At 51.7% G+C, this 27,964-nt stretch overlaps 1 protein-coding gene across 9 annotated transcripts in view; it reads left to right on the top strand.

Annotated features, from left to right (window-relative positions):
- Positions 1–27,964, top strand: part of CTIF (cap binding complex dependent translation initiation factor) — a 286,942-nt gene that overhangs the window by 43,838 nt on the left and 215,140 nt on the right. For all 9 annotated transcript variants that reach the window (XM_032470569.1, XM_032470568.1, XM_032470576.1 and 6 more), the window contains one exon: positions 24,106–24,313. In XM_032470569.1, coding sequence (XP_032326460.1) covers positions 24,134–24,313 — 180 coding nt within the window. In that variant the 5' untranslated portion in view covers positions 24,106–24,133. The remainder of the gene's footprint in view (positions 1–24,105; positions 24,314–27,964) is intronic.

A 27,964-nucleotide genomic window follows, 5' to 3' on the forward strand; every position in this document is an offset into this window, starting at 1 on the left:
AGCATCAGGAAGAACTTGGCACTGGAACAGTGGTCCCCATGGCCCCTTTCCACATGCCCTTGCCTGCTGTGTGGCCATTGTATCTAGACCTTTCCAGACCTCATTTTCTTCATCTCTAAGATGCGATCCATCAGACCAGAGGATGGATTGTAGAGAGAGTGCATTTAAGTCCCAAGAGCCCCTCACATAGTTATTATGACATTCCTTGCCTCAGTTAATCCTCACAGCAACTGTACAAGGTAGGTGGGGCTGGTGCCATTAACCCCACTTTATAGATGCAGAAATTGGTGGTAGAGCAGGACAGGGATCCACCAGCCCTTTGGATTCCCGGTGCTGTGTTCTTTCCCCTGAAACACGCGGCCAGTATCTGTGGGTTTGGGAGCGGTTTTCTCCCTCGCCCCAATTCTCAGAGATACTAATGAATAATTTAGTGTGAAGCTCTCCACCTGCAAGGCACCTGGCTTCCCAGGGGTGGTTTGGAAATAGCTCTCCCTGGCATTCCCCCAAATGGTTCAGATTCAGCGGAGAAGCCATGGGTCTCAGCGGCTCGGTGAATGGATTAATAACTGGCACGAGCTGGCCTCCCAGGCCGGACACTGTAATTCCCATGACATGCAACTTCTGTCACTGTTAACAGTCGGAGGCTGTGTGCCGGCAGAGGGCTCCGCGGGAGTGGACGGGAGGGCCTGGCACTGCTGAGGACAGCAATTAGCAGGGAGTGGCTGGTACTAATCACTCTGATCAGCCAAGCAGAAGCCAAGCCTGCCATTCACAGGCCACATTTGGCTCCCGGGGCCCCAGGGAAAAAGGAACAAAAGGAGTCATTGCAAAACTTTGGGGGCCTCTTCTCATCCTTGGGGGAGGGGCTGGCTGCTGCAGGAGCTGGGAATGGTGGGCAGCTGGGAGCTGGGAAGCCCGGAAACAGGTGGGGCCCGGCCAGGCTGGCCGACTCCACTCTGCCCAGAGCCCACTTCCTGCCTCCAGATGAGCCAGCACATTTTTTGTCATGAGCCCGATAAAGTTTTCTCCTGTCCTTGTCCCCTTGGGAATCCTCAGTGACCAGAAAGACTCGGGTACTGTGTGTCCAGCAGGAGCGTGGCACCTCTCAGCGTTCAGGAGGAGGCTGCAGAAGGGATTCCCCAGGTTGGTATGCACTTGGCAGAGATGCACAGGGAACCACCCCCACCCCCAGTAGGGTGCTCACGGGGAGAGCAGGAATTTCAGCCAGACTCTGGGATTCTCTGGAGGAGACTTGGCAGGAAAGGGCAAGTTTGTAGTGCATGTCAGAGGACTCGGCTGAATCAAAGGAAATTATCTTTACTGTTGTCTTCATTATTGGTATTAATAATATGTGTTTGGAGTTATTTTGTATTTTAGATCTGGTATTTATGTCCTTGACAATCCTGGGCGGTTAAAAAAATAACAAAGGAGGGAAAGGTGTGGAAAAGGGACCTAGACGAGCAGGTGACTGACACAGGTGATAAACCAAGGAGAAAGCGTTCTTTTGCCTTCTATGGGGCTGGGGCCAGGCCGAGGGCTGCTAGGCTCTCATTCAAATTGTTTTTTCTGAGTATCTCTATTCAATCATATACCATAAAAAATTATTTAGGGGACTCTTTTCCATCAACCAGATGATACAGACAGAAGAGGTAACTATCACCTCTCCTGCACCACAGGTGCCTCCTGGAACACAAACCTCCCCCTCCTCCCGCCTGGCCCCACTTCCCCGACTCCTGAACTTTGTGTTGGAGAACGAGAGAGTTTATTTGGCAGCTCTGGTGTGTGGAGCATCGTGGCTGCAGTCTGGCCTGTCTGTTCAGTGGCCTGGCCGTCTTTATGGGTGTCCTTGTGCGCTGACACAGGGCCCCATGCTCAGAAGGGTTAATTCTTGGTGAGCGCTCGGCTGTCACTGTTTTGACATCCTTATTTTGAAGAAGAGACCCAACATTCTCATTTTGCCCGGGGCCCCGCGAATTATGCAGCTGGGCCTGATACTCTGGTTCCACAGCTGTCGGGGCGTGGGGCTGGGGTCCTTGGGGTCTATCAGCTGGCCGAGCTGTTGGGCAGGCCTGGCAGAGGCCACAGCCCTGCCTGTGTGTGGGGCCGGCATTTATGGCAGCTGCACGCGGAAGCCAAGCTGGGCAGCTGAGCCAGGCCAGGCGGGGTTTCTGGAATGAGCGCACACATTCCCTGGCTGCCTCTCTCCACCTCTCCCTTCCTCCCTCCCTCCATTACGGGCTGCCTCTGCCCTCCTCACCTGGAAACGCCACGTGCAGTCCTGTGACCTCGCTGCAAAGGGAAGGGAGCCAGAAATCCCCTCACCCACAACAGACAGGTGTCCCCCATCCCGCCTTGCCTTGCAGTTGGCTCCATCCACGTCCCCTCGGGGTTTATTTTTGATGGATGAGGAAGGAAGAAGATAGCCATGCAAGGAATGAGGGCTGTGCCCCGAGGGCCCCCTTCACCTGGTGCGCTCAGCAGGCCACAGCAGGCCAGAGCACGCAAGGAAGGCCGGTGGGGCCGGACCCTCGGAGGGCAGAACCACCCCACACCCAAACCCTGCTGAGCCCAGTCCTTACCAAGGCATCCAGTTCAGCGGGAAAACAATTAGAGAGCTGAGGGGTGAGGTTAGAATCCTGGATTCCAAATGGCAAGGGTTGTGGGAAATCAGTGGTTAGTGCCAACTTTGCCGCCTGGAACTAGTGGTCTCCAAGGTGGCGTGCATAAGCGCCCGCCTGAGGAAAATGCTAGAACTCTCATGTATATTAATTTTTTTCATTTTTCACTTCTATTTTGGGTTGTTTTTGTAATCCACAAATGTATCACCAGGACTGCTTTAACACAGTACCACAAACCTGAGTGGCCTAAACAGCAGGAATTTATTCTTTCACGGTTCTGGCGGCTGGAAGTCCAAGATCACGGTGTCAGCGGGGTAGATTGCTCCTGGGGCTGTGAGGGAGGTTCTCTTCCATGCCTCTCCCCTGGCTGCCGGTGGTTTGCTGGCAATCTTTGGAATTTCTTGGCTTGTAGGTGCATCACCCCAGTCTCTGCCTTCCTCTCCCCTTGGCATTCTCCCTGTGTGTGTCTGTGTGCAAATGTCCCCTTTTTATAAGAGGACTAATATGACCTCTTAGCTAATTATATCTGCAAAGATCCTGTTTTCAAATAAGGTGGCATTCTGAGGCACTGAGAGTTACTCTGAACTTTGGGGGACACAATTTGACCCGTAGCAGATGGCATAAGCAGTGAAACAGGCTGGAAAAACGGGCCTTAGCTGAGTCATTTGCTCTCCTGTGGTTAGCTAACCTCGACCGTATATTAGTCCGGCCATCTCTATTTCTCATTCAGAGCCCCTGGTTGAGCAGCTGTCTTGACAAATGGCAGGAGTTGCTGCCAGGGTTTGCTGGGCCCCAGGCCTCCAGTCAGCCAAGAGGAGAAAGATCTATGGTGAGAGGTGCAGAGCGCTGCGTGCTGGGCACAGGAAGGGGAACCCTGGCGTCCTGTTTCTCTTCCCTACCTTGAAGCATCATATGACAATAGCAAAAGAAGTGGCACTAAGCAGTCATGAGTGAATGGACTCCTGAGCCCAGCCACTCCAGGGATGGAGGTCAGGCAACCTGGGTCTCTTTGGCGTGACCTTGGGTAAGTTATAGGATTCTGGGATTTCAAGGTGGGCAAGCACCTTTGAAATCACCCAGTCCAACCTTCTTATTTTACTGACAAGGAAATGGAAGCCAAAGGAGGGGAGGGTCCTGCCCAGGGTTTCAGTTAAGAAGAGGACCTGGTAGCTGTGTCAGTTCTCTACTGCTGCATAACAAGTCATTCCCCAGACAGCATACACTTATCTCCTGCATTGTGCTGGTTGGAGTATGGGCTTGGCCTGGCTGGACACTCTCAAGGTCTCTCCCTGAGGCTGCAGAAAAGGTATCAGCTGGGGTTGCAGCTGACTGCCAGCATGTCTGCTTCCAAGCTCACTCATGTGGTTGTTGACAGGACTCAGTTCCTTGGGGCTCTTGGGCTGAGGCCCCAGCTCCTCACTGGCTGTTGTCCAGAGACTACCCACAGCTCCTGACCACGTGGGCCTCTCCAACATCAACCTTCATCAGAATGTGCAAGCGGAGAAGGCAATGGAGAGTCAGCAAGACAGAAGTCCATCTTTCATAACCTGAACACAGAGTGACATCTTATCATTTTACCATATTCTATTTGTTTAAAGCAAGTCACTAGATCCATCCTACACCAAGGGAACTGATTACACAGCGCATGGAAAGCAGGAAGCAGGGGCCCCTGAGGTCTATCTAGAAAGCTGCTTACCGCAGCAGCTTATACCAGGAAACCCAAATAACAGTAGTTTAAACAATCAGATTTATTTTTTCCCATGTAGAAGGAATCTGGAGACAGGAACTCAGAACTGGTGTGAGAGCTCTGTGGCAATCAGGGACCTAGGCTCTTTCTGTTTTTCCACTTTGCCATGCTTAATGGGTGGCTACTTAATAGCCTCAAAGTTGCCTCATAGTCTAAGAGAGCTGCCAGAGCTCCAGGCATCATGCCCACATTCCACACAAGAAGGAGAAAGTGGGAAGGCAAGAGGTATGTGCTGGCTCATTCAGTCCCTTTAAAGGGTTTCCTGCCCATTAACTAACTTTTTTTTTTCTCTCCTGCCCATTAGCTTTCTTTTACATCTTATTGGCAACTGATCTGTGAGGGAGGCTGGGAAATGTAGTTTTTATCTGGGCACATTATCTCTCCCAGTGTTATAAGGGTTTTGTTAGTAAGGAAGGAGAGACGAGATATTGCAGATTCAACTAGAATTGACTGCCACTCTTATGGCTCCACAACCTGAAGGTGTAAAGCCAGGTGTCTGGGTTTCACTGAGTCGTGTGGGCCCTGTTCCCAGTTCCTGGTCTCCTGGGGGAGCTGTGTGGGTGGAACAAGGGTCAGGCATTGAAGGATGAAGTGCAAGTACGACGTGGGATGAAGCACTGAATGAAGAAGTGTAATGTGGACTCGCCAATTTCCTTTGCTCTCTCCCTCGTTCATTGAACATCTATTGGCTGCACTTACTCTCCTTGAGGCAGCAGGAAAGGAGGAAGAAAAAGACATGAGGGATCCACAACATCCAAGAGGAAACAGACGTGCGAGTGGATAACTGACCATTCAACATAACCCAGTCTTGGGGAGAAGGGTCTTGAGGGGTAGATAGGAGTTGCCTGGACAGGAATAGGTCAAGGATGCAGCCTGTGTACTGGCATGCAGATCCATCCCCCCAGCAAGGAAGGCCTTGCTGGGTTCTCTCTTCTCCAGCCTGAGAACTTGGGCTGTTTTAGATGAGGAGACCCAACAGCCGATGCAAGGGTCAGACCTCTACCTCCAGCTGAGCCTATGATCGGGCCTCCGCATCCTCTATTCCATTGCTACTTCAGCTTTTCCTGTTCATCCCCTGGCTCCTGGACCCTACAGCTGACTTCTTTAGACTTCCAGTAGGCATGTATCAAGCGCTAGGCTCTTAAATGGTGGGCAGGTAGCATGGGGGGCAAGGAAACCCCAGCTGAGGCTATGGGGGAACTGGGGAGGGGTGGTTCTGGGCTCTTACCAAGTTTCCAGATTTCTTCTGCTTGGCAACCACAGGTATTTCTCTCATACTTCGATTGTCTTGTAAGTCACAAGAGAACAATCAGACCCATACAACTGTGAACTTCTGCTCATCCATGTTTAAGAAGGATTCAGAGGCCTGGGTGTGAAGAAAGAAAGAAGTGTGATGTCATTAGCAAGGCGGGAAGGTGTAGCGGGGCTAAGGTGGCGCCCTCTGAGGATGCTCAGAGGTGCCTGGAGCCTGCCCGCCCTCCGCACCATACAGACAGGAGCCCACAGGGCAGCAGGGCAGTTGGAGGAGCTGGGAACAAGATCATGGCATGTGCCATCTCGCTGCATTTAAAATGTTAAGAGCAGAACTTGGGACCATATTTCCCTTTGGTTTTTTGCCAGCAGGAGAATCCACTGCTGGGAGGTCTGTGAGATGCTGAGACAGCGTTGCCGTGTGGGCGGGCAGCCTCCCATGCTTCCCGTTGTGGTAAACAGAGGAAGAAGTCTGTACAACACCCAGAGCGGGAGTGAGGATGGTGCACCAATGATGACAACAGTGGCATTTATTGAATGTGTCAAAGTGTTCAACACGAGTTAAAAGTGCTTTATGGGGATCATCTTACTTTAGCCACCAGCCTTCTTTCCAGGGACAGGGTGGGGGGTCGGGGGGGGGGCAATCCCAGTGGTACTCCCATTTCCCAGCTCTGGTTCTACACGAGGTCAGCAGATTTCTAGATAAAGACACAGGGTGAGAGATGGACAGGATGCTGCCCACCCAGCAGGGGCCCTCGCACATCGCCAGAGTAGGTGACCTCTGTGTCAGACACCTCGTGGATGCAGGAAGGCCTTGCAAATAAGGCAGTGTCCCTGCCAGAGGGTGTGAGCAGATGGTTCTGCTGGCCCGGTGTGTGGCAGGTGCCCCACTGCCTGGGGTTGCCCTCCGAGTGACCAGCCACCTCGTCTGGGACAGCAGCAGCCCCTCCAAACCAGCGTTCCAACCAGGTGATCAACAGGCTGGAGGGCCCCACAGCCAACTTTTTGTTCCTCTTAAACCAAAATTTATATTTCCTTGCTTGTAAAAATGCCAAAGGCTTATTCTGGGGGGGGAAAAAAAGAGGAAAATATAGAAAATCTTTAATTCTGCCTCTGAGAGATGTTTTAGAATACTTGCTGTTGGCAGTTATTTTTCTGCACATTTTCATGTAATTGAGAGTCTAGTGTACATAAAAAATATGCTTTTTCCCATAACATGATAACACGAACATCCCTAGCTTATTACAGTTCTTCATAAATTCCTGAGGGGATGGTGAGAAATCTGTCAGGGGAGATGGCCTCGATGGATCTGTCTCTGTCACTGGGGGTGATGGCATTTCAGGGCATTTCAGTGCCCCCTAGTCTGTCCCCCTCCACGCCAGCTCCTTCCCTGCTCAGCCGGGCCTCTGCCCTGCCCAAGTCAGCAGGGCACCTGGCTAGTTCCTAAGACTGAGGTAATAAGGAGACCCTCCTCCTTCTAGGGTTAGGGAAGTGCCAGGTACCCCCATTAGCGGGAGGCAGGGCAGTGCCCATGTCTTGGGTAAACAGGTGAGAGCCTTCGATGTGCTGCATTGTGGCGGGCCTGAAAGGTGGGTGCCCTGGGCCCTACTCACAGCCTGTGGTGGGGGTGGGGGGTTCTGAGCCAGCACAGTGGACCCCAAAGCTTACCAGCCCGTGGTACCCAGTAAGTGGCCAGTCCACTTTGAATATGTGAGGCCAGAAGAGGACAGATCACCATGTTGCCAGCCAATGCATTGGATACCCTGTGAGCCTCAGTTTCCTCACTGTCAGATGGAGGCAGTAACAGCCTCCGTGGTTGGGAGCACTAAATGCAGTGAAACGTGGAGTGTGCCTAGAAGGGTGTCTGGCCCTCGCAGGCACACAGCAGGTGCCCAGCTAGGGAGCGCCACCGCGCTGTCCCTAGGAGCTGCCCCTCGGGAGCTGGAGGGTGGTGGGGAGCTGGGACCCTCCGGGAAGTAACACAGATGCCGTAGACAAGTGATGACGCCCGGGCAGAGCGAGCGGCTGAGCTGGTACACACAGCTGACGCCTGCTTCAGGTTCAGCCAGCCGCTTGTTAGCGTCTCGCCTGTGACGGCTCTAAGGTCTGGGCACTTTGCATGGATAATCTCATGTATTGCTCACGCTCTGATCCTCGTAGCTCAGCACCGGTGATGAGGATGAAGGAAAGCAGGGTCTTGCACTCATTCAGCCTGTGGTGATCCAGGCTGCTGTTGGGGTCACAGATCCAGACCTGCATCTTCCCTCTGGGCCTGCACACTGGGGTTCCCGCAGCCAGGCAGAGCAGGGGCAGGAGGGATGCTGGCTGGAGGCGACGGGACCCAGCAAATGCCCCTGGGTTCAGACAGCTTCTCTGAAGGTCCTGCTGTGAGGGTCACCTTAGTTGAGTTGACGTGCACTTTTGGGGCCTGCGTGGTGGTCACATGGCCTGAGGGCCTGGGAAGAAATGCTGGTTTCTTGTCCCACCTCTCTGACTGTGTACAGGGACAAAGGCCAACTCCTACACCTCAGCCCCTCTGCCCAGTGGGTTCGAATGAAGATTTGGGAGCTATTTTATCCCGCAAGTCGCACTCTGCCCCGGTCTCCTGGGCTGGCTGCTGTGGGCATTGGGAGGAGACAGCAGCATGGCCCCAGCCCTAGAGGGGGTCAGGCCTCCGCTTGATGGTGCCTCGGTAATGTGGTCCCTGCACTTGGGGCCCTTCCCCTCCCCCACCTGGCAGACCTCCCAATTCAAGGTCACTTGAAGAAGGTGCTCTCTGACCTTTTCCAGACAAATTATTATTATTTTTGTTTTGTTGGGTTTTTTGGTTTGTTTTTATTGAGGTGTGATTGACATATAACATTATAGTAGCGTCAGGAGTACAATATAATGATTCAATATTTGTATATATTGTGAAATGGTCACCCAGATTATTAATTGCCATTCTTTTTATTTTTATTTTTTATTGAAATATAGTTGATTTACAACGTTGTGTTAGTTTCTGTCATACAGCAAAGTGATCCAGTTATACGTATATATATATTCTTCTTCAAATTATTTTCCACTTTGGTTTATTACAAGATATTGAATATAGTTCCCTGTGCTATACAGTAGCACCTTGTTGTTTATCTATTTTATATATAGTAGTTTATATCTGCTAACCCCAAACTCCTAATTTATCCTTCCCCACTCCCTTTTCCCTTTGGTAACCCTAAATTTGTTTTCTATGTCTGTGAGTCTGTTTCTATTTCATAAATAAGTTCAATTGTGTCATATTTTATATTGCACATATAAGTGATATCATATGGTATTTGTCTTTCTCTGACTTACTTCACTTAGTATGATAATCTCCAGGTCTATCCATGTTGCTGCAAATGACATTATTTTATTCTTTTTTATGGCTGAGTAGTATTCCATTGTGTATATATACCTCATCTTCTTTATCCAGTCATCTGTTGATGGACATTTTGGTTACTTTCACGTCTTGTCTATTGTATGTAGTGCTGCTATGAACATTGGGGTGCGTGTGTCTTTTTGAATTAGAGTTACCTCCGGCTATATGCCCAGGAGCGGGATTGCTGGATCATATGTAATTAACTGCCATTGTTTATTGAGCCTCCAGTGCGTGTTTGACTCTGCGATAAGCACAAGGATATGCATCATATATTGCTTGCCTACTGTTTACCTGGGACTGTGCTAATTTTACACATTTTATATAATCCTCTCAACTGCCTGTCAAGTAGGGGTTTTTATCTGCTTTGGAGCTGGGGAGACTGAGGCTCAGAGGGCTCAGTGACTTACTGGAGGTCCTGCAGTGCGGTTGTCCACCTAGTTACTCTGCGCCAACTGCAATGTGTGCCCTGGTACCCGTGTCTTTGTGGCTCCTGACTGGAATTCCTATTAAGTGCAATCTCCTCCCTGGGGATCCTCAGGGAAGAGGCCACGTCTCACCTGGTGCCCAGGGTCTAGCATGGCGCCTGGCACGCGCTGAGGAAGTGGCCGGTGTTTGCTGTGCACTGAGTCAAGGGAAGAGCCAGAATAAAGGGCCCAGGGTGACTCAAAGGCATATTCCTTTTGTCCTCTCACAGCTCAGCATCCACAGCTCTGTTCTTAGCTCAGCACTGCAATCAGACTGGAATGTTGGATCCTGTTTTCTCCCTTGGATCGTACTAGATGATGGACAAGTTCTTCATTACCTTTTGCAGCATAGCTAGTTCCTTCCTTCTCTCCCACTATTCCCGTCCTGAGTGGCCTCCCGCTACATCAGCGCCAGTGCAGCTTGTCTCGCATTAGTTTTATTTCACATTGGTGTCCCTGGTGAGAGTGTGACTCTTGCTGAAATCCAGGCAGTGCCCCCCTTGCTCTCCGCCGCACAGACGTGCTGTTTCCACAGCCTGCTATTCTTACCCACGTTGGGCAGGCCTGTTTCTGGCTCAGGTTTCAGGCTTTGGTCTTGCATTTGGGGAAGCATATCTCAGCTCAGTTTAACTGGATCTGCCCTCACCTTGAAGGCTTTAGGCCCATTCTTTATCCTGCTGTAGAAAAAGAAAAAAAACTTTTTGTTGAAGCAAAGACCATGTTCATCTGTGTCAGTGTCTAGGGGCCAGCTCTGCAATCCCAGGCAATCCCAGGCGCACAAAAGAAAAATGTGTTTTTCCCCAATTTGATCCAGTGCCCTGGAAGACAGATGTACCGCCAGCATGTGAGCAGCGTGTGGAGATACTGAGAATCAATTTAGCAGTTTCCTGAACTCCAGATATTCTGTCTGCGTGCAACAGACACAGTGATTTCTAATGTCAGGCTCCACAAGGGCGTTTCTAGGTTCTTAAAGGTCATCTGATGGGGAGACTATCTCCCCGGGGACCCCACCCCTAGGGAGAGTGCGTATTTCCGGGAAAGACACCTGGCCAGCCTCATTTATAAACATAGCACAGTATTATTGGGTGGCAGACTGGGGACCAGCCTGTGGGGAGTGGAAATGTGTCTCCTGGCAGCTTTAAACTAATGGTCCTTTTTTGCCTCCATGCACATTTAAGATGGTCTCTTAGGTGGCAATGGAATGAGCCCATCTTCATGGACTTGTAGGACTAAGACTGTACTGCTATATTCTCTAAAGGACTGTTTTTGTTGTTGTTGTTGTTTAAGCAAAAACAATGTAAGAAAGGCTTAGAGATGGCAGTCTCCTGGAGGCAGCCTGAGGGAGTAGAAAGGAAACACATTGGCACAAATCTCAACTAACAAGGGTTTTTGTCCTGACTCTGTGATTTGGGATGTGTCGTGTCACATCTCCATGCTTGTGTTCCCTGATTTGTCATATGAGGGATTGGCTTGCCCATTTCATTACTTCTAGCAGACATGTTTTTTTCCCCTACGTGTTAAGATCTCTGAAATCAGGGTGCATCTTGCTGTCGCTGGCTGTCAGCCGCACGGCATGGCTGTCATTGACTGAGCAGGTGTGCACGTGATCCTACTGTTCAGACTGTCATGACCTCCATTGAATTAGATGTGTTGTTGGTTACCCACATGTCAAGTGTCATTGTCATTCAAAATGTCTTCAAAAAGATCTCACTATAATTTATTATTGATACCAAATGTTACTGTGTACACAGAGGGACCTGGAAACAGTCGATCTGATATTTTTGATATTAGAAAAGCAAATATTTGCTGTTGGGGGAAGGACTGCAATTTCATACTTTCTTGTAAATCAACAAAAATTATCAGCCTCACACTTGCCAACAAAGGCAAGAGAAATTCCCGAAATTCTTCAGAGAAGGAAAAAACCACCTCAAAGCCATGGGAGGCTCCTGTGACCAATTTGTCCGCATGCAGGACTGTCAGTAAGGTATTATGTCAGAGTTTAATTGGCAGCATTTTTTCTTTCCTTTGTGGCTCATAAAAAAATGGTGGGTCTTAGAATTGATGACTTTACTTTCTGAAGTTTCTCCTGGTTTTAATATCTAATAGTTTTACTTTTGCTTTATTTTTTTGGTCAATTAGAACAAGGTAATAAAAACATTCCTCCCATGTGTTGGTGCTGCTCCTCGGGCCCCACAGCACGTGACTCATGGTATCAATTGCCTGGTTACTTTCCTATTTGTTCCTAACACCTAACACCAAGCTTGAGGAGGCACTTACTAAATAAGTGGATAGACGGGTAGATAAACGGATGAATGGTTGGATAAATGGACGGATAGTGATGGATGGATGGGTGGATAGGTGGATGGAAGGGTGGGTGAATGGGTGGATGAATGGAACTGCCCAAGGAGATGCAGCCTATCTTTGGCAAAGCAGCAGAATCCCTTCTAGGGAAGCTGCAGGCATTTCTCCCAGACCCAGGGGGGGACCTAGACTCCGTTTTTAGGCTTTTTATTGACATTTCATTATTAACTGGTAGTCTTAGCTGATTTTCACAACTATAGCTTTCTCTGGATGGGTCTCCAAGCTACTCAACCAAAGTTTGAACCCAAGGCCATATCTTGGGACCAGTTGTGTAGACCAACTAGTTTTTTAAACAGCTTAATTGAGATATAATTCATATACCATGCAGTTAACTTATGTAAAGTGTCCAGTTAAATGGTTTTCAGTATAATCACAGATATGGACAACCACTGCCAATTTTAGAACACCTTCATCACCTCAAAAAGAAACCCATACCCTTTAGCTATTGCCCTCCTACCCACCTTTGCCAGCCCCTCACCCCTAGCCCTAAGCGCCCACTAATCTACTTTCTGTCTCTGTGGATTTCCATATGCTGGACATTTCATATGAATGGAATTGGATCATTTGTGGTCTTTTGTGAGTTTCACTTAGCACAGTGTTTTCAAGGTTCATCTACATTGTAGCATGTGTCAGGACTTCATTCCTTTTTAATGGCAGAACAATATTCCACTGCCTGGATATACCACATTCTGTTTATCCATTCATCAGTTGGCAGATATTTGGGTTGTTTCCATGTCTTAGCTATTATTAATAATATTACTAAAAACATTCATGTATAAGTTTTTGTGTGGACATATATTTTCGTTTCTCTTGGGTATAAATATACCTAGGAATAGAATTGTTGGGTCCTATGTTAGCCCTGTGTTTGATCATTTGAGGAACTACCAGACTGTTATCCAAAGCAGCTGCACCATGTTTCATTCCCACCATCAGTTTATGAGGGTTTTAATGTCTCCACATCCTCACTGACACTTGGCTCAATGATTTATAAGGTTCTTTCTACTTTTAAGCTCCCCAGATTCTGGGGTGAAATCCAGTGACTTTTGAGACAATGGAAGCCCTTTCCTGGCTTTGTATACCCTCCTTCTCCTGTCTCAGCAGAGTCTTCAGAGGGCTGTGGGGAATTTCTCAGTTAATTATCTGCCAGTTAACCACTCAGCCTGCTCCCTGTGGCTGTAACTGGCTACAGACTGCTCCTGCTGTGTGCCCGCAAAGAGGTTATCTGCTGCTATCACACTCTGGTGAGTGAAATTCACTGCAGGGATAATGGGAAATAGAGCCCAATGACTGTGATGGCCTAATAAGAACAGCCATCCGGGATCTGCCACCAGGTGGGTTCTCTCTGGCTGCATCTGGGAGTCTTGGCTACCACTGCCCCAAACTAGCTCTGGGGAGGGCTCCTAGGTCACAGAGGCCCAAGATGAGCAACTCCACAGTCCTTCCACCGGGGGCCCATGGTCTTTCCATCCATCTTCTGTGGAATCTTGCTTTGTGCCAGGCCCTGGAAGTATAATGATGAGAAAGTCAAAATGATCACTGTCCACCGGAAGGCATACTGTAGTGGGTTCCCCATGGGAGTGATCTGGAGATCACTCAGATTTTCTGGCTGCCTCTTTTCCTAATTACATGACCTCAGCATGTCTTGAGAGAAACGCTTGGGGAAAACCAACCCCAGGAGAACTGCTGTGCCTGGGTCTTCAGCGTGGCCGTGGCCAGCAGCTCTCATCTCTGGCTTGGCCGTCATTGCTGAGAGCTGAGTAGCTGGACTCCGTGTTCTACAGAGTAACAGCCGTAGCCAGCAGACATCTGTGGCCTGCAGAGCTTGGCTTTCCTACCCCGTCTCCAGATGTCTCTGCAATATGTAGGACTTAACATCTGTTCAGTCCCTTTCTCCTTCGTCCCTCAGAGCTTCAGCCCCATAACAACGCAAGCTGGTGGGACTGGTTGGGGATTTACTGGCTCATGCCACAAGGCAGTGGGACTCTGAGCTGCTGCTGGTCCGGGGAAATGCCCAGGACTGGAGTCAGGATGCCTGGGATGTGGTCCTTCCTGTCACTAGGCCACAGGCACACTGCTCCAGGGTGCAGTTAGAGGGAGGTGGTGATGCATGTTCTGTCTCCCTCATACACAGGGCGACTGAGAAGTAGCTGGCTGGATGGTGCAGAGCTGCAGACCCCAGTGTTAGGAGGCCCAGAGCCGTCTCCCAGGCCTCCACAGATAACGCCAGATCTGACTCAACAGTTCACATCTGATGGCAGCTTATTCTGTTATCCTGTGAAAGGAGCAAAGCCTTGACCTGGAGCGGTTCCAGGGCCCACTTCAGAAGTGACCGTGGGGTACAGCAGCTCACGGGGTGATGTTGAGCAAAGGATGGGAACATTGAGTGGATGGAGCTGTGGGCTCCTCACTTATGTTTAATCAAACTAGCTGTATCTTGGATCCACTCTGGGCTCAATTCCTGACTCAGCCAGCCTCTTATCGGATGCCCTTGGGCAGTTCCTCCCTGCCTCAGTCTCCTAAGTTGTATAATGGGGACCAAAAAGTGCCTACAGTATAGATTGTCTCAAGGATTAAAGTAATATATGACAAGGATTTAGAACAGGGTTTAGCACATAGTAAATGCTCAATAAATGCTGGTTGTTGTTTTTTATGTATCGTGGGAAGCCATGTATAATTTAATTTGAAAAATAACTATGGTGTTAGAGGAAAATAGTTTGGAAACCAGCGATCTGTGGGGAATACAGTATTGATGGTTTGCTTTCCTGCTTCAGTACAGGTCAAGGGCAGCTGACTCTGAGCGGGAGGAGCACTCCGGGGTCCTCCAAACAAAGGCACGGGCAGCAGAGGTGTGAAGGCTGCTCCAGGAGCCAGGGTGTGGCCTTCTGTTTTCTGTGCTTTTACACTCCTGGGCTCCTGCTGCTCAGTTCTCCCTGTGGTTCATGGAGGATTCAGGGAGAGGTATGGGAGCCTGGGTCCTCGATGAAGTTTGAGATGCCTGTGGTTGCTGTCCAGTGGGCTCCAAGCATTGTGTGGGATACACACAGGCTACTCTGCTAAAGGGGCCCGTGCTCAGCCTCCCATACTAGCTGTTTCCACTGCTAACACGCCACCCGTCTCTGCCCACCGGCGGCCAGCAGCTGCCTGTCTGCTAATACCAAGCGGACAGAGCATCAATTACCTGCTGTTCATTTTCTCATTTCTGGGAATCCATCATCAAATGCTCAGTGATTAACTGACTGTCTGCAGTGGGCTCAGGTCTGACTCCCAGGGGACAAAGCAGAGTAGACACAGCCTCAGCCTCTAAGAGCTTAGCTGAGGAGGGAGGCAGGGGCATGATGGGGGGCAGTGGGACAGCCCTGTCCATTTATCTTGACCCCCCTCAAGACGTTCAGGAGGGGCACCCCTTTCCCAAAGGGCGGAGTTTGGGGATGCACTGCCTTCTGTGGTTGACTGTTTTCTTTACTTCCAGTGCAGCCCCATCCCTGCAGAGTGATGCAATCTTCCTATAATAGCGCTGTGGCCTGTCTTCAGCCAGGTTAGGGGAGAGTCCTGCTGGTCTGGAAACCTTTCTTTCTCCTTCTTGCAGTGACTTTGCTGATTTCTATTTTGGACTATGGTGTATTGATTTCACGTTGTAACTCCCAAGAGGCAGCCCTTGTTCTTATTTCCAAATTCTTTGGGACGCTCCTTTTTGCAGTCATCTACCACCTACAGTTACTTTCTTGCAGGGGATCTCAAACTCGGAGGGCCAGGCAGGTAGTGTGTGAGTGAGCACAGCCGTATGAGAATGCTGGCTCTGGGCAGCGGGGAGAATTAGGGAGTGTCCGGGTCTGTGGAGAACTGGAGATTACATGTCCTGTCTGTAGGGGTCAGCCCTGCTTAGCTCTAGCTGATGATTGTGATGTGGGGAGGTGAGCCAATGTTGTTGGATTTTCCACTCTTTCAAGAAAAATAGAAATGTGGATTTTTACGTGAAGTCTTTTGGTTTATAAAATTGGCTTAAATATTTTTAAAATACCAAACAGACCAAACAAAAGATACTGTGGCCCTGACATGGCACCAAACGGCCATTTGCAATCTCTGCTTTGTGATTATACTCCTGTGCAGAGCCAGTCACCCAAGGTGGCAGGAGACAGAGGAGCAGCTGCTATGAGTGTTCTGAGGGACGGGGTCCCTGTGAGCTGGGATGGTCCAGGTAGCAAGCAGGAGGTGGGCTCAGACTGAGCTGTCCTGGAGGATGAAGACAGATGAGGGAAACAGATGCTTCTCTCACAGGGAGCCAGCTCTGCCTTCCCAGCTGTGGGACAGACCCCAGGGTCACAGCCTCGCAGGGACAGGCTGTGTGGAACCTGTTTTGGCTCTCCAGACCCCCCCAAGCTCTCAGAAACCACTCGGTACTGTCCCTGCTCCAGCTGGGCTCTGGTTCCAGAAGCTGTTGCCAGGAGGGAGCAAGATGACTGGGGACCCTGGTTACCCCAAGAAAGACACTGGAGAGAGAGTGTCACCTGAGAATGAGGGCCTGGGGTGCTGGGCCACTGGGCTTGGAGGAGCTTTCTGGCCTTCACCCCAGGTGCTCTGACAGGTGCATTGCTGGGTTCAGAGCAGGGCACTGTTGGTATCCCTTCCTGGCATGCTCTGAGTTAGTTTCCACTCTTTGTCTGTCAACTCAGAAGCTTTTGAAGGCTCGTGGTGGGTCCCACACGGTCCACTTCTCAGGCAATCTCCCTTAATCCTCCCAACACTTTATGAGATGGTACTTTTATCATCAGTCTGCTCTAAAGATATGAAAACAGGCTGCCCAAGGTCACAGAGCGAGGAAGTGGGTTAGCCAGCATTGGAACCCAGAATCATTACGTTTCCCTGTCGTAGGAGTAGGGGTTGGGGGGGGAAGCCACCTGACTCCAGCCAGAGATGAGGCTGGCTGCCAGTGACTCTGAGCCTATGACAGATTTGGTACCTTTATCTCCCCCTATGGGGCTTCATCTGTGACTTCCATGCCCCTTGGAGCCTGTAGGACATACAGCAGGCGCTCAGTACCTGTTGGAGTGAATTGCCTTAAGGAAGCTCTTGAGGTGGATCAGGTGACCCTGGCGTCTGGAAGGGAGGGGTATGGATTAGGTCTCCCACCAGCACCCTTGGCTTTAAGGTTCTAAACTTGGAGGGGGGGGCGGGGTAGAGGGGAGCCTGGGCCCAGCAGTAGTGGGCAGAAGAGCGGGGGAGACCAAGGAGTGTGCCGGGGTGGGTGTGAGAGGACCAGGGAGCTGTAGGTCGGTCTGCCGTCCTGAGCTTGGGACAATGAGAGGTATAGGATGAAGTGGGGTCCCCAAGGACCATGAAGTCTTGTCAAGACAAGATAAAAAAAAACATAAAAAATTCAAGAGTGGGACAAGAGTTGGGTAACAGCGCGAGGGAGGATGAGAAGGTGGCAGGAGGCAGCCCGTGTTCCGCTAAGCGTGCTGGTGGGCAGTCAGCGCCTGGAGCCCAGTGCAGGCTCCCGTTGACCCCGGGGACTAAAGGGGAGGGCAGACCTGGGCAGCAGAGCATCCAGGGACAAGGCAGGGGCTGGAGCCGGAGCCCACCCTGGATGCCCATCGGTCCAGATTCGTCTGCTGGTGTGGAGGCCCTGGGAGGGTCCAAGAAATGACTGTTTCAGGATTTTCCTCCAGAGGAAGTCCCAGTTAGGAGACTGGAATCTGATGGGGTGTCCTGCTGCATGGACTGCTATGGATGTACCTTCTCCCTGAGACCTGCCTTCTCAGACTCCTCCCCTAGAGTTGCCACGATGGGTGCTTTGAGGAGAGAAGGGTTCACAGCATCTCCCCTGTCTTCCGGGTTCACAGTGATCTGTCCCCTCCCAGTGAAAACCGGTCCAGCGCCTCAGTCACTCCTGAGACTGATTGAGGGAGAGGGCAGTGAGGCCAGAGGCCTGTGGTCTCTCTGGAAGTTCTGAAAGAACCACGAGGCTTGGCCCAGGGTCCTGCACAGAGTGAAGGCTCATGCTCAGTAGTGTGTGAAAATGATGCTATGATTTGGGGTTTGTCTGTAATTTAGGAATAACTGTCTGACATTAATGACTTTGACCCAGAACTTCACTTGGGGTCCAAAGACACTGAAAGTCACTGTGGGAAGGGGGAGGTGACTCAGCTCGGCAGGGCTTCCCTGGGGATGGCAGACTGTGGGGGACTTGGGGACCCACCTTACAGGCCAGGCTCTATCCATAGACATCTGAGTAGCTCCCAGCAGGACCTCCCCTTCTCTGGGCTCCAATGTCTTCATTTGCTCAGTGAAGGAGCTGGATTCTCTAAGATCCACTGAGGTCACGTGGCTTAGATTTCAGGAGCCCCTCCAACGTGTTGAGAGCAGCTGGATGTGTCTGGACCTGCAGCTTGGCCCTGCAGGACCCTGAGCAGGTGCAGTTACATGCACCTGGTGCTGAGAGTCCAGGGTGGAGCTGGGTGGTCCCGGGGTCCACAGATAAATACTAACTCAGCCTGTTGAGGTCCTGCCTGGCCCTTAATGGACCATGAGAGAAAGTGCCCCTCTTCCAGGGAGCTGGCCTAACAGGCCAGAGGTTCAGGATGGAGAATCCACCCGTTTTGAACCAGGGTGGGCTATCTGCACAATGGATAAGAAGAATGTGACAGGTTTTCTAGATCTTGGCTATCTGAAGCGAGGTCCTCTGACCAGCAGCAACATCACCAGCTGGAAGCTTGTTAGAAGTGCAGAATCTCAGGTCCCACCTGGGAGCCAGTGAATCCGAATCTATATTTTAGCAAGATGGCCTGTGATCGCTGCACATGTGAAAGTTTGGGAGGCCCTGCTCTGGGCCACTTTTCATAAACTCTTTTGATCACGCCTCATAGAAAGAGATACTTTTCCATGGGCAGATGAGACAAAAGTTCCATGAAACAATAGTTCCACATACAATGTGTGTTACTCACTGATATTTGCAATTTAGTTGTGTATTTTGAATGATCATGAGTTTATCGCGCAGCCTCCCAAATTGCCGAGACCTGCAGTTTACAAAACGCTGTGCTAGCTGACCCCCATCTGATGTTTGAGTGACAAAGGGTCACCCTGGTATGTGTGTTAGGGCCAGCTGTCAGCCATTTAGAGGCCTCCCGAGAGGACTCCTGAAGCAGTAAGTGGTGTGGATTTCTGGGGTCACCTCCGGCTCCATTTGAGTTTTCCTACTTCCGGTGGTTGGAGGCCTGAGGCTTCTGTATACGGAGGCCTCCACCGAATTCCCTTGCTTTTCTTTGGCGAACACCATTGTGGCCCAGAGTCCCCAGGCCAGCACAGACAGGAGTGGCCAAGCATGATGCCTGCAGGCTGGGGGGAAAGGCATTCTCCCGCACCCCAAGTCCTGTTTGTGCAGGAGATGGAGCGTGGGCTGGACTTGGAGGGGCGGTTGGCAGCAGGCCATGGTGAAGGGGGTTCCCATGGCTTCCTCAGGGAGCGCGGTGGGCGTCCTCTGTCCCCTGGCAGCTGGCTCTCTCCTCCCACACTCTTAGCAGGCGGCCTGGCCTGGCCCTGCCCTGGGGGCTGCCTGATGGCGGACAAAGGAAAAAGCCCTCCTTGCAGGCTCAGGGTGAAGGTGTCAGTTGCCAGCAGGGTGTGGAGGTGGGAAGGGGAAAGGGAAAGGGGCGGGGCCTTGTGTGAAGCAGGGTCACCTGGAGCCGCAGCCGCAGGGGGTCTGGGAGGGGAGTGAGGCTGTGCGCAGCAGGCCAGGGGCGGTGGAGACGTGGTGGGTGGATGTGATTCAACACGAGGAGAGTGGTGCTGATTGGCTGGGCCCTGCTATCCACCCCCAGCTCGGATGTGCCTGTGTCAGTCTGGGGAGTTGCTATCCTGCTGGGATGGGCCGACAGACCCGTGAGGCCCCCAGGCCACTGAGCTCAGGAACGCAGAGCAGCCCCCTACAGCACTGCACAGTTCCCTGCTGCTGGCCTGTGGTCCAGGAGGCCCGGCCCCTTACAGTAGCCAAAAGTGAGTCCTGCGCTTCCTCTCTGAGGTCCCAGCAGAGTGTGCTGCCCGGGCTGAGTTGCATGCTGAGGGCCTGAGGGGAAAGGGTCTGATGGAAGGTGAAGGGCTGCCCTTTGAGGGCCTGGAACGATGGATTTCCCAGAGAAGGGCTGGCAGGCGGCAGAGCAGAAGCATCTCATCTGGTTTGCAGGTCATCGGGAGGAGGTAATGCCTCTAATGCCTGGCTCTTCTTAAAGGGATTGGCTAAATTTACAGCTACTAATGCCATTTGTCACTGGGCGGGTGGGAAAGGAGTGCTGAGAGGGCTGGGACAGTTCCAGCTTCTTGTCTCAGGGCCCTCCCTTTCCCTCCAGACCTCTAACCCCCATGTAGTACTGTGAAGCCCCCCGCAGGGTGCAAGGCAGGAGGGCAAGAGGGTGAGGGGAGTGAGACTCCTGACCTCAGGCAGAGCCCACGGTGTCCGCAGATGCACCTTTGCTGAGTGTGGGCTTCCCAAAAAAGCCACACCGCTGTGCTGCCTCAGCCCCTCTGCACCCCTCCTACAGCCGTGCCCACCCAGGCCCCGCCCTCCTGCCTCCTGCCTGCAGGCTCAGGGCTGCCAGCCCTGTACAGCAAAGTGCGGCCTCAGCACTTTTCCCATTCCTGCTGCCTGCTTTTTTGTTCCTTCTCATCCATCACCTGGCAGGGGATGGGGCAGGGCTGGGTGAGGAGGGGAGCCCAGAAGACTACAGGGGCGTGCTCCTGGACTTTTATCTCTCTGGCATCCTGGATGGCTGCGGCAGGGGAGCTGGCTCTTCTCTTCCACCCTCTCCTCTGTTTCTTCTTCTTCTGGTCCCATCCCCCTTATCACTTTCACTGATCATTGAAACATAAGCTCCTCTTGCTGGTTCTCTCAGCTTAGCCAGAAGCCCAGCTGTTTGGAGATTTCCCATCCCGATCTTCCTATGAATGAGAAATGGAGCCAGGAGGAGACCCCAAAGCACAGGCAGGAAGGGAGCAGAACAAGCCCTGGAGGGGAGCATCCCTTTATTTCTCTGTGTCTCCATCAGCCTGAAAGTTTACTCTATGCCTGCTCACTCTTTTTACCTTAAAAATGTGGCAGAACTTCTAGACATGTACCCCAAAGAATTGAAATCAGGAACGCAAACACCCATGTTGATAGCAGCATCATTCACAATAGCCAAAGGTGGGAACAGTCTGAGTGTCCACTGATGGATGAATGGCTAAACAACATGTGGTCTACAGTATATTATTGTAACACAGTGTGTTACTCAGCCATAAAAAGGTATGAAATTCTGACACATGCTACAACATGAATGAATCTTGAAAACATTATGATAAGTGAAATAAGCTAGTCACAAAAGGACAAATATTGTTGGATGCCATCTATGCGAGGTACACAGAGTAGACAAATTCATTAAGACAGGAAGTGAAGTGGTGGCCAGGGGCTGGGGTGGGGGAGGGGGACTTGTTTGATGGGCATCAGAGATGGTGATAACCATCTGGAAATAGCAAAGATCCTTACACAACACTGTGCGTGTACTTAATCCATGCAGTTGTACAGTTAAAAGTGGTTACAATGGTACGTTTTGTGTTCTGTGTATTTTACCACTATAAAAAGTTGGGGTGTGAGTGCCTGACTGATCCCCGAGGAGGTGGATGATACAGCCGGCCCTCCCTCCTCCCTCTGCTCTGCTAAAGAGAGAAAGCTCTGGGCTTTTCTGCTGAACGAGGGAGCCTCTCAGAACCCTGGCTGGGACTCATTCTGGAACGTACAAATGAGCCCAAGTGTATGTTAGCCTGGTTCCCCTTCTGAAAGCTGAGTTCCCCAAAGTTCCCCAAGAACGGGAGTCCCCAGGGGAGAGCGACACGGTGGGAGGGAGAGCCGGCAAAGGGATGTTATGATCTGGTCACCACTGTGGGCAGCTGGGCTCAATCCGCTGGGACCCACGAGGGACCATGGAAAATGCACCTCAGTTGTTATCTAAGAGACCAGGAGGGAATGTCTGTCCCGGTCCAGGGCTGCCCCAGGGGCTGTTAGCTCCTCCCACTTTCAGGGCACAGGGTCAGGGTGGCAGGCAGGGGGCAGTGCCTTCCTGCAGGCACTGCCCCTGTGTGTCCGAGGAGCCCTGGGCAGAAGGCCCTCAGGGCGGCTGAGGTGAGGTGCATCAGGTTACACGTGTGAATCTGATTGGGCAGCAGGGGCGGGAGTAGGAGGGGGGCTTCCAAGACACATGACTGTGAAGCGTCTTCGTTTTCCCTCTGGGGACCAAAATTCTGCAGGGTGGGAATGTGTCTCAAGGCTTGTCCCTTTCATAGGTGAGTCAGTATGGGGTGATTTCTGCCCCCAGACTCCCTCGCAGGATGATGGGGTGGCCCTGTGACAGGCCCACGGGAGCCTGGGGGTGCCTAGCAGAGCAGGGCAGAGGCTGCTGCTGCAGGCAGAGCCCGGCACTCGATCCTCCTGGAAACATTCCTGACTAGTTCCTGCAAAGCCCAGCTCTGCCCGCATCTGTGAAGGATGCCAGAAGCCCTTGATAAGATCTCAAGTCTTCAAGGAATAATGGGCGTGGCCTTAGGCCCTGGTTTTTCCTCCAGGCACCTCCTTTCAGCCCTCTCTGGATGCCATCCCTCTGAGGCCTGCCACCTCTCCAGGGCCCTGCACTGAGCTAGGCATGGGGCCCAGCCCTCTAGAGCCTGCAGCCCAGTGGAGAGTAAGATGCATGCATACAACCAGCACTTGAAGAATTCACTGGGCAGTGGGGAAGGAGAAGTGGGAGATGTCCTGAGGTCCTGAGCAGGCAGCCAGCAGGCGGGATGAAGGAGGAGTGGGGCATAGGCAGACCTGGAGCTCTGCTGTGCAAACTTGGGCAAGTTACTTAACCTTCCTGAACCTCAGTTTTCATTCTGAGAGATAAGTAGATGAAGGCATATGGAATGCTGAAGAGAGTGCCCGGTTTATGATATGGGCACAGTGCACATTAGCCATTTCTATTATTAGTAGAGGCTGTTGTATGCATGCCCATAGGCCAAGGCTGGGTGAATCCTTCACCCGCTGGCCTGCTATTAAAACAGGGACTCGGGCTACTTGCTAGATGACCTCTAAGGCACTGTTCTGTCACTCTGTGAATGTAAGGACCTCGAGCTTTGGGAGGTGGAGGGAAGGGGAAAGTGATGCTGGGTGAGTGACACAGGGTGAACAAAAGCAGAGGCAGAAAGAGCATCGCATATTAGTAGTTTCCTGCTGAGTAACAAGTGACTACAGACTGAGCGGCTTGACATGATCCCCGTTTATAACCTCACAGTTCCAGAAGTCAGAAGTCCCGCTCGATATAGCCCGGGGCTGGAAGCAAGGTGTCAGCCAGGCTGAGTTCTAGTCTGGAGGCTCTGGGGGACAAGCACCTGTTCCCAAGCTGGAGAGTTTACTTCCTGCAGTTGTAGGACTGCAGCACCGTTTCCTTGCTGCTCATTGACCAAGGGTTGCTCTCAACCTCTAGAGGTCGTCCACATCCTTACACAAACCCCCTCCTTCAGGCCAGCAACTCTGTCTCCACCTCCACTGGAACACAGGTCACATTGTGCCCGGTCCCCCCGGGAGAGGGTGTCATGCTCCTATAGGGGGTGGCCAGGCAGGGCCCATGGCTCGCCACACCCTCCAGAGAACCTGCCAGGCCTTTCATGTGCCATCATTGAAAGCCATTTATGTCCTTACAAACTGGGCATGGTGTGTATCCCAGGAGCCACGCCGTAACAGGGCTGCAAAATCGTGTTTATAACTTAAGGCCTACAGACCTCACCTCATTTTGGATTAGTCTGGTGTCCAAAGGAGGCATTTTCTTAGAGGCCCAGGCCCCTTAGAGGGTTTGTGTCTGCGGACCCTTTGTACATCCCAATGCTGGGGTCAGGGACACAGAAGCCTGTGGTCTGCTTTGTGGTAGATTTTGTTAACTCCAAGTTGGGAAGTGGGGCTGGGTGGTAGACAGAGTCTATCTCCTCCTTTTTCCCTGGTGGTAAGGTCTGGTGTAGACTAACTCCCAACATCGCACAAGTTACTGTGTTGGCCAGTTAGTCAAATTGCCTTCCCTGGGCCTGAGTCTCCCTAAACATGGGGGATCACAGCATCCTCTTCACACTAAAGGCAAGCCGGCAACCCACCAACTTCTCGGGATGTTGGGAGACCAAGGTGGGGTGACTGATGAGGGGGACGATTTCTCAAGTGGGGTCATCCATCGTCTCTGCCTCCAGCAGTGTCTCATGGAGCCTGTCTGTTCTCTGTGTCCGCAGCCCCTACCCAGGCCCCTGAGCGGCAGGGATGGAGAACTCCTCGGCAGCGTCGGCCTCCTCCGAGGCTGGGAGCAGCCGCTCCCAGGAGATCGAGGAGCTGGAGCGGTTCATCGACAGCTACGTGCTCGAGTACCAGGTGCAGGGGCTGCTGGCCGACAAGACGGAGGGTGATGGCGAGAGTGAGAAGACGCAGTCCCACATCTCCCAGGTGAGCGCCGCCCACGGGAGGGGCGGGGCCTGGGCAGGGGGCGGGGCCTTGGCAAACTCAAGGGGGCTAAGAAGGGACTGTAGCTCTGGGCAGTGTCTGGTCGCCTAGATTGCCGAGATGTGGATGGCCCCACCCAGCAGAGTAACCGAGCCAGTCAGGAAGCCCCTGGCCGTGTGCTCCTGGGCCCTCTGACCCACCTCTACTCTGTCCTAACCCGCCGGGCAGCTGGGACCCAGCCGGACTCAGAGTTCATGGAGCCCTCGTTTACTGAGTACCTACTGTGTGCTAGGCACCACTCCCTGTCCTCCATAAGCCCGTGTTCTAGAAGTGATCTGACGATTGTAGCTTATCCAAAATGTGCATCATCAAAAGTCTATCACTTGTGAATAATTGGTCTGAATTTCACATACAGGCAGTCTTTGGCAGAACTGAATCTCTCAGGCAGTTACCCAGGGCTCTGTGTACCAGAACCTGTTAGGCTGATGAGGCCTCCTGACCAGAATCTCAGGTTGGTCTCCCCGCTCCTGGGTCAGTCTGCAGCAGCCCTGGGCTTGAGTAGAAGGTAAACTCGGCTGAAAGGCTGGGCTGAGATTTGGAGGTCTTGAGTTTTCCCATATAAACCACTCAGGTCCAGGACCATGTCATGTGCATCTTTGCTGAACACAGTAAATCCTCAGTAGATATTTGTTCAAGAGCTGGTTCTAGATTTGCTTCTAGCTGCCTGCGTGACCTCAGGCAGAAGCCCTCAACTCCTCTGAGGCTTGGCTTTCTTATCTGGTGAATGGGGATGATCCTGCTGCCTTAGGAATGTTGGAAGATCAGACGTGATGAGACCCAAAAGCTACAGAGAAGCAGGGTGTTGCCTGCAGCAGATGCTCGGGAAGGGTTTCTTCTGCTCAGGGTCTGGGTCCTAGTGTCCACCTCTTGTACTTGTCCCACCTCAAGCCTGGGACTCCTCTGACAAATAGGGGCCACACGGGTGCCTGCTTTGGAGAAAAGCCAAGTGCAGCTGGCAGGCATGCCATCTGGGTGGGCAGAAGATCCAGACCCTCCAGCTTTTAAGAAAGCCAGAATGAACCTGTGGCTTTCTTGGAACTCAGGACCAGGAGTGGACCTAATTCTGAAGCCGTGGTGGTCCTCGCCTTATCCCCACTGAAGGGTAGGGAAGAGAAGATTGGCCCTGAGAGAGAAATGGACATAAATGTGATGCTTTCCTTGAAGCCCTTGAATTTCTAAAATCATAGTTAGTGTGAGCCTGTAATTTGTCCAATATTCACTCTACAAATGTGTGCTGAGCACCTGCTCTGTGTCTGGTGCTGTTCTAGGACTGGGTACCTGGCAGTAAGCAAAGGAGACGAATAGCTCAGCCCTCGTGGAACTTAGTCCAGTGGCAGATGGCAACTGCTGTGGGGAAAAATAAATCAGGAAAATGGAATGCGGAGTGATGGCGGTCAGGAAGGGGTTGCAATTTTAAGTAGGATGTCAGGGAAGATGTCACCAAAGGAGGTGGAGGGGTGAGCTTGCAGATGTCTGGGGAAGGGGTAGTCCAGGCAGGAGGAACAGCACATGCACAGGCCTGAGCTGGAAGCGTCATTCCTGGGGCAGCAGGGAGGCCAGTGTGGCTGGAGCAGAGAGAGAAAGAGGAAGGGCAGAGGAGGCGCTTGAGCGAAGTAATGGGATTGGGTAGACCAGATGTACGAAGGCTGAGCCCTGGGGTTGCCTGCATTTAGAAAGCAGAGTTGTGAAGGGGGACCCAGCAAAAGAGACCAGGAATGGTTACACAGTGAGGCAGAAGAAAATCCAGGCAAGGTGGGATGCCAAAAGCCCTGAGGAGGATGTATTTCGAGGGAATAGGGGGAGGCAGGCTGGCTGTGTTGACGGTTGACTGATGCTGCAGGCCATGCAGGAGGAGGATGAAGAAGAACCTGATGGAGCCATGGGGGCCGTTGATGACCCTGACTGGAGAGGTGACAGTCCAGAGGTGGGAGGTGAAGATCAGGAGACGAATTGGAGACAGGAGGATGATTCAGGTCCTCCATGTATTACAGGAGTCCCTGTAAAGAGGAGAGGCATGTGGTTTGAGGGGAAGCGAGGTCAAAACGGGAGCATAAACAACATGTCATGGGTTGATGGAAGTGGTCCAGGGCAGAGGGGCCAGTTGCTGGAGCAATGGCCTTGAGTAGGTGAGAGGACTTGGCCTTGGCTGGGGTCCCATGGACAGGCATGTGGGGCTGGCCTGTTGTGTGCTGCCTGCCTCCCCCACTGTGTGGACTCTGTGACCTCCAGCAGGGCATCCCTTGATGTTTCCTGCAGGTAAAGTGGGCTCTTACAAGAGGAGGGTCCCAGAAAGCCATGAAGCTTCACCCCAGAGGAAAGCTCTGTGAGTGGCAGAATTTCTGTTCCCAGAGCAGCTATGGGGAGAATTTTGGAAGGAGGGGCCCTCCCAGCACCTCTGACCTCCCTGTGGTGACAACTGAGCTCTCAGGATGTCAGGCAGATGGAGAAGTGGCCTCAGTCTGGGCCCTGCACTCCCGGCTCCTGCTGCTGGAATGGACTGGGCCTAACCACGCTTGGATGTCCACATCTGGAGGGGCAGAGTGTGGAAAACACTTGTACCATCTAGATGCATTCCTTAAACTTTCCACATTCCCTGAAGTTCCCAGGAAGAATGCAGACACCTGCAGGATGCTGGGACCTGCCTGTGTGCTGCTGGCTAAGAAGGGACTTTTCAGTCCTGCTCCCACCAACCACCCCACCCCCACCCCAAACACAGCTGAGGTCCAGACTCTGAGGAGGGGGCAGCTGTGAGCAACTCTAAGCAAGGCTGGGGTTAGATGTGTGCATATAACACACTTAAAAAAAAATACACTCTCTATTGACACAGCTTTATGGGAACTCTTTCTGCTAAAGCACTTTTGCTTGCTTTTATTTAATCTGATGACTATTTTAAATGGAAGCCAAAGACAAACCAAACCAAACAAAAAAAAACCTCAGAGAATGTCCCCGGCTGCCTGTCTGCGGTGGTGTTTTGATGTTTCTGGGAGAGAAAATTGTTAAGAATCTTGGAAACCTTGAGAAAATTGAGGGAGTGGAGAAGAATGTTGCTTTTCAGTGGGTGAGGTCATCTTTTAGGATCTGAGAGATGACAGTTGACACTCTGGAAGAAAATACCTCATGATGCTTGTGCAGTTGTGTTCTCCCCTGCCCCTCTCCCAGCAACAACTAGAAAGAAAACTTGGTGGATGGATGGATGAATGGATGGATGAGAGAGAAAGAAGCTTCCTTTTTTTCTTTTCTAGATGAGTAACCAAGAGAATGTATATTCTTAGTTTCCTTACATGTTTGGGATGCTGATTTTAAAATTACCCACACATTTCAAGAGTACCTGCTCTCCAATGAATTCCAAGTCCCCAAAGGCACATCCTGAAAGCTGTCCTCACTCTGTCCTTGGGAGGAGGGGCATAATATAGCCCTATTCTGCAGAAGAAGAGACGGAGACACAGAGATGAGAAATGGCCAAACCCCCAGTGCCCACCCCTTCCCCACCTACTTTTGGTTCCCTGCTGGGTACTGTCTGTGACTAACAGGCTGTTAAGAGGTTAATATATTTTTCCCCCATGGAGTGAGAGTTAGGACTCTAAATCTCATTGA

The sequence above is a fragment of the Camelus ferus genome, chromosome 30 (assembly GCF_009834535.1).
Source record: "Camelus ferus isolate YT-003-E chromosome 30, BCGSAC_Cfer_1.0, whole genome shotgun sequence".
Taxonomy (NCBI): Eukaryota; Metazoa; Chordata; class Mammalia; order Artiodactyla; family Camelidae; genus Camelus; species Camelus ferus.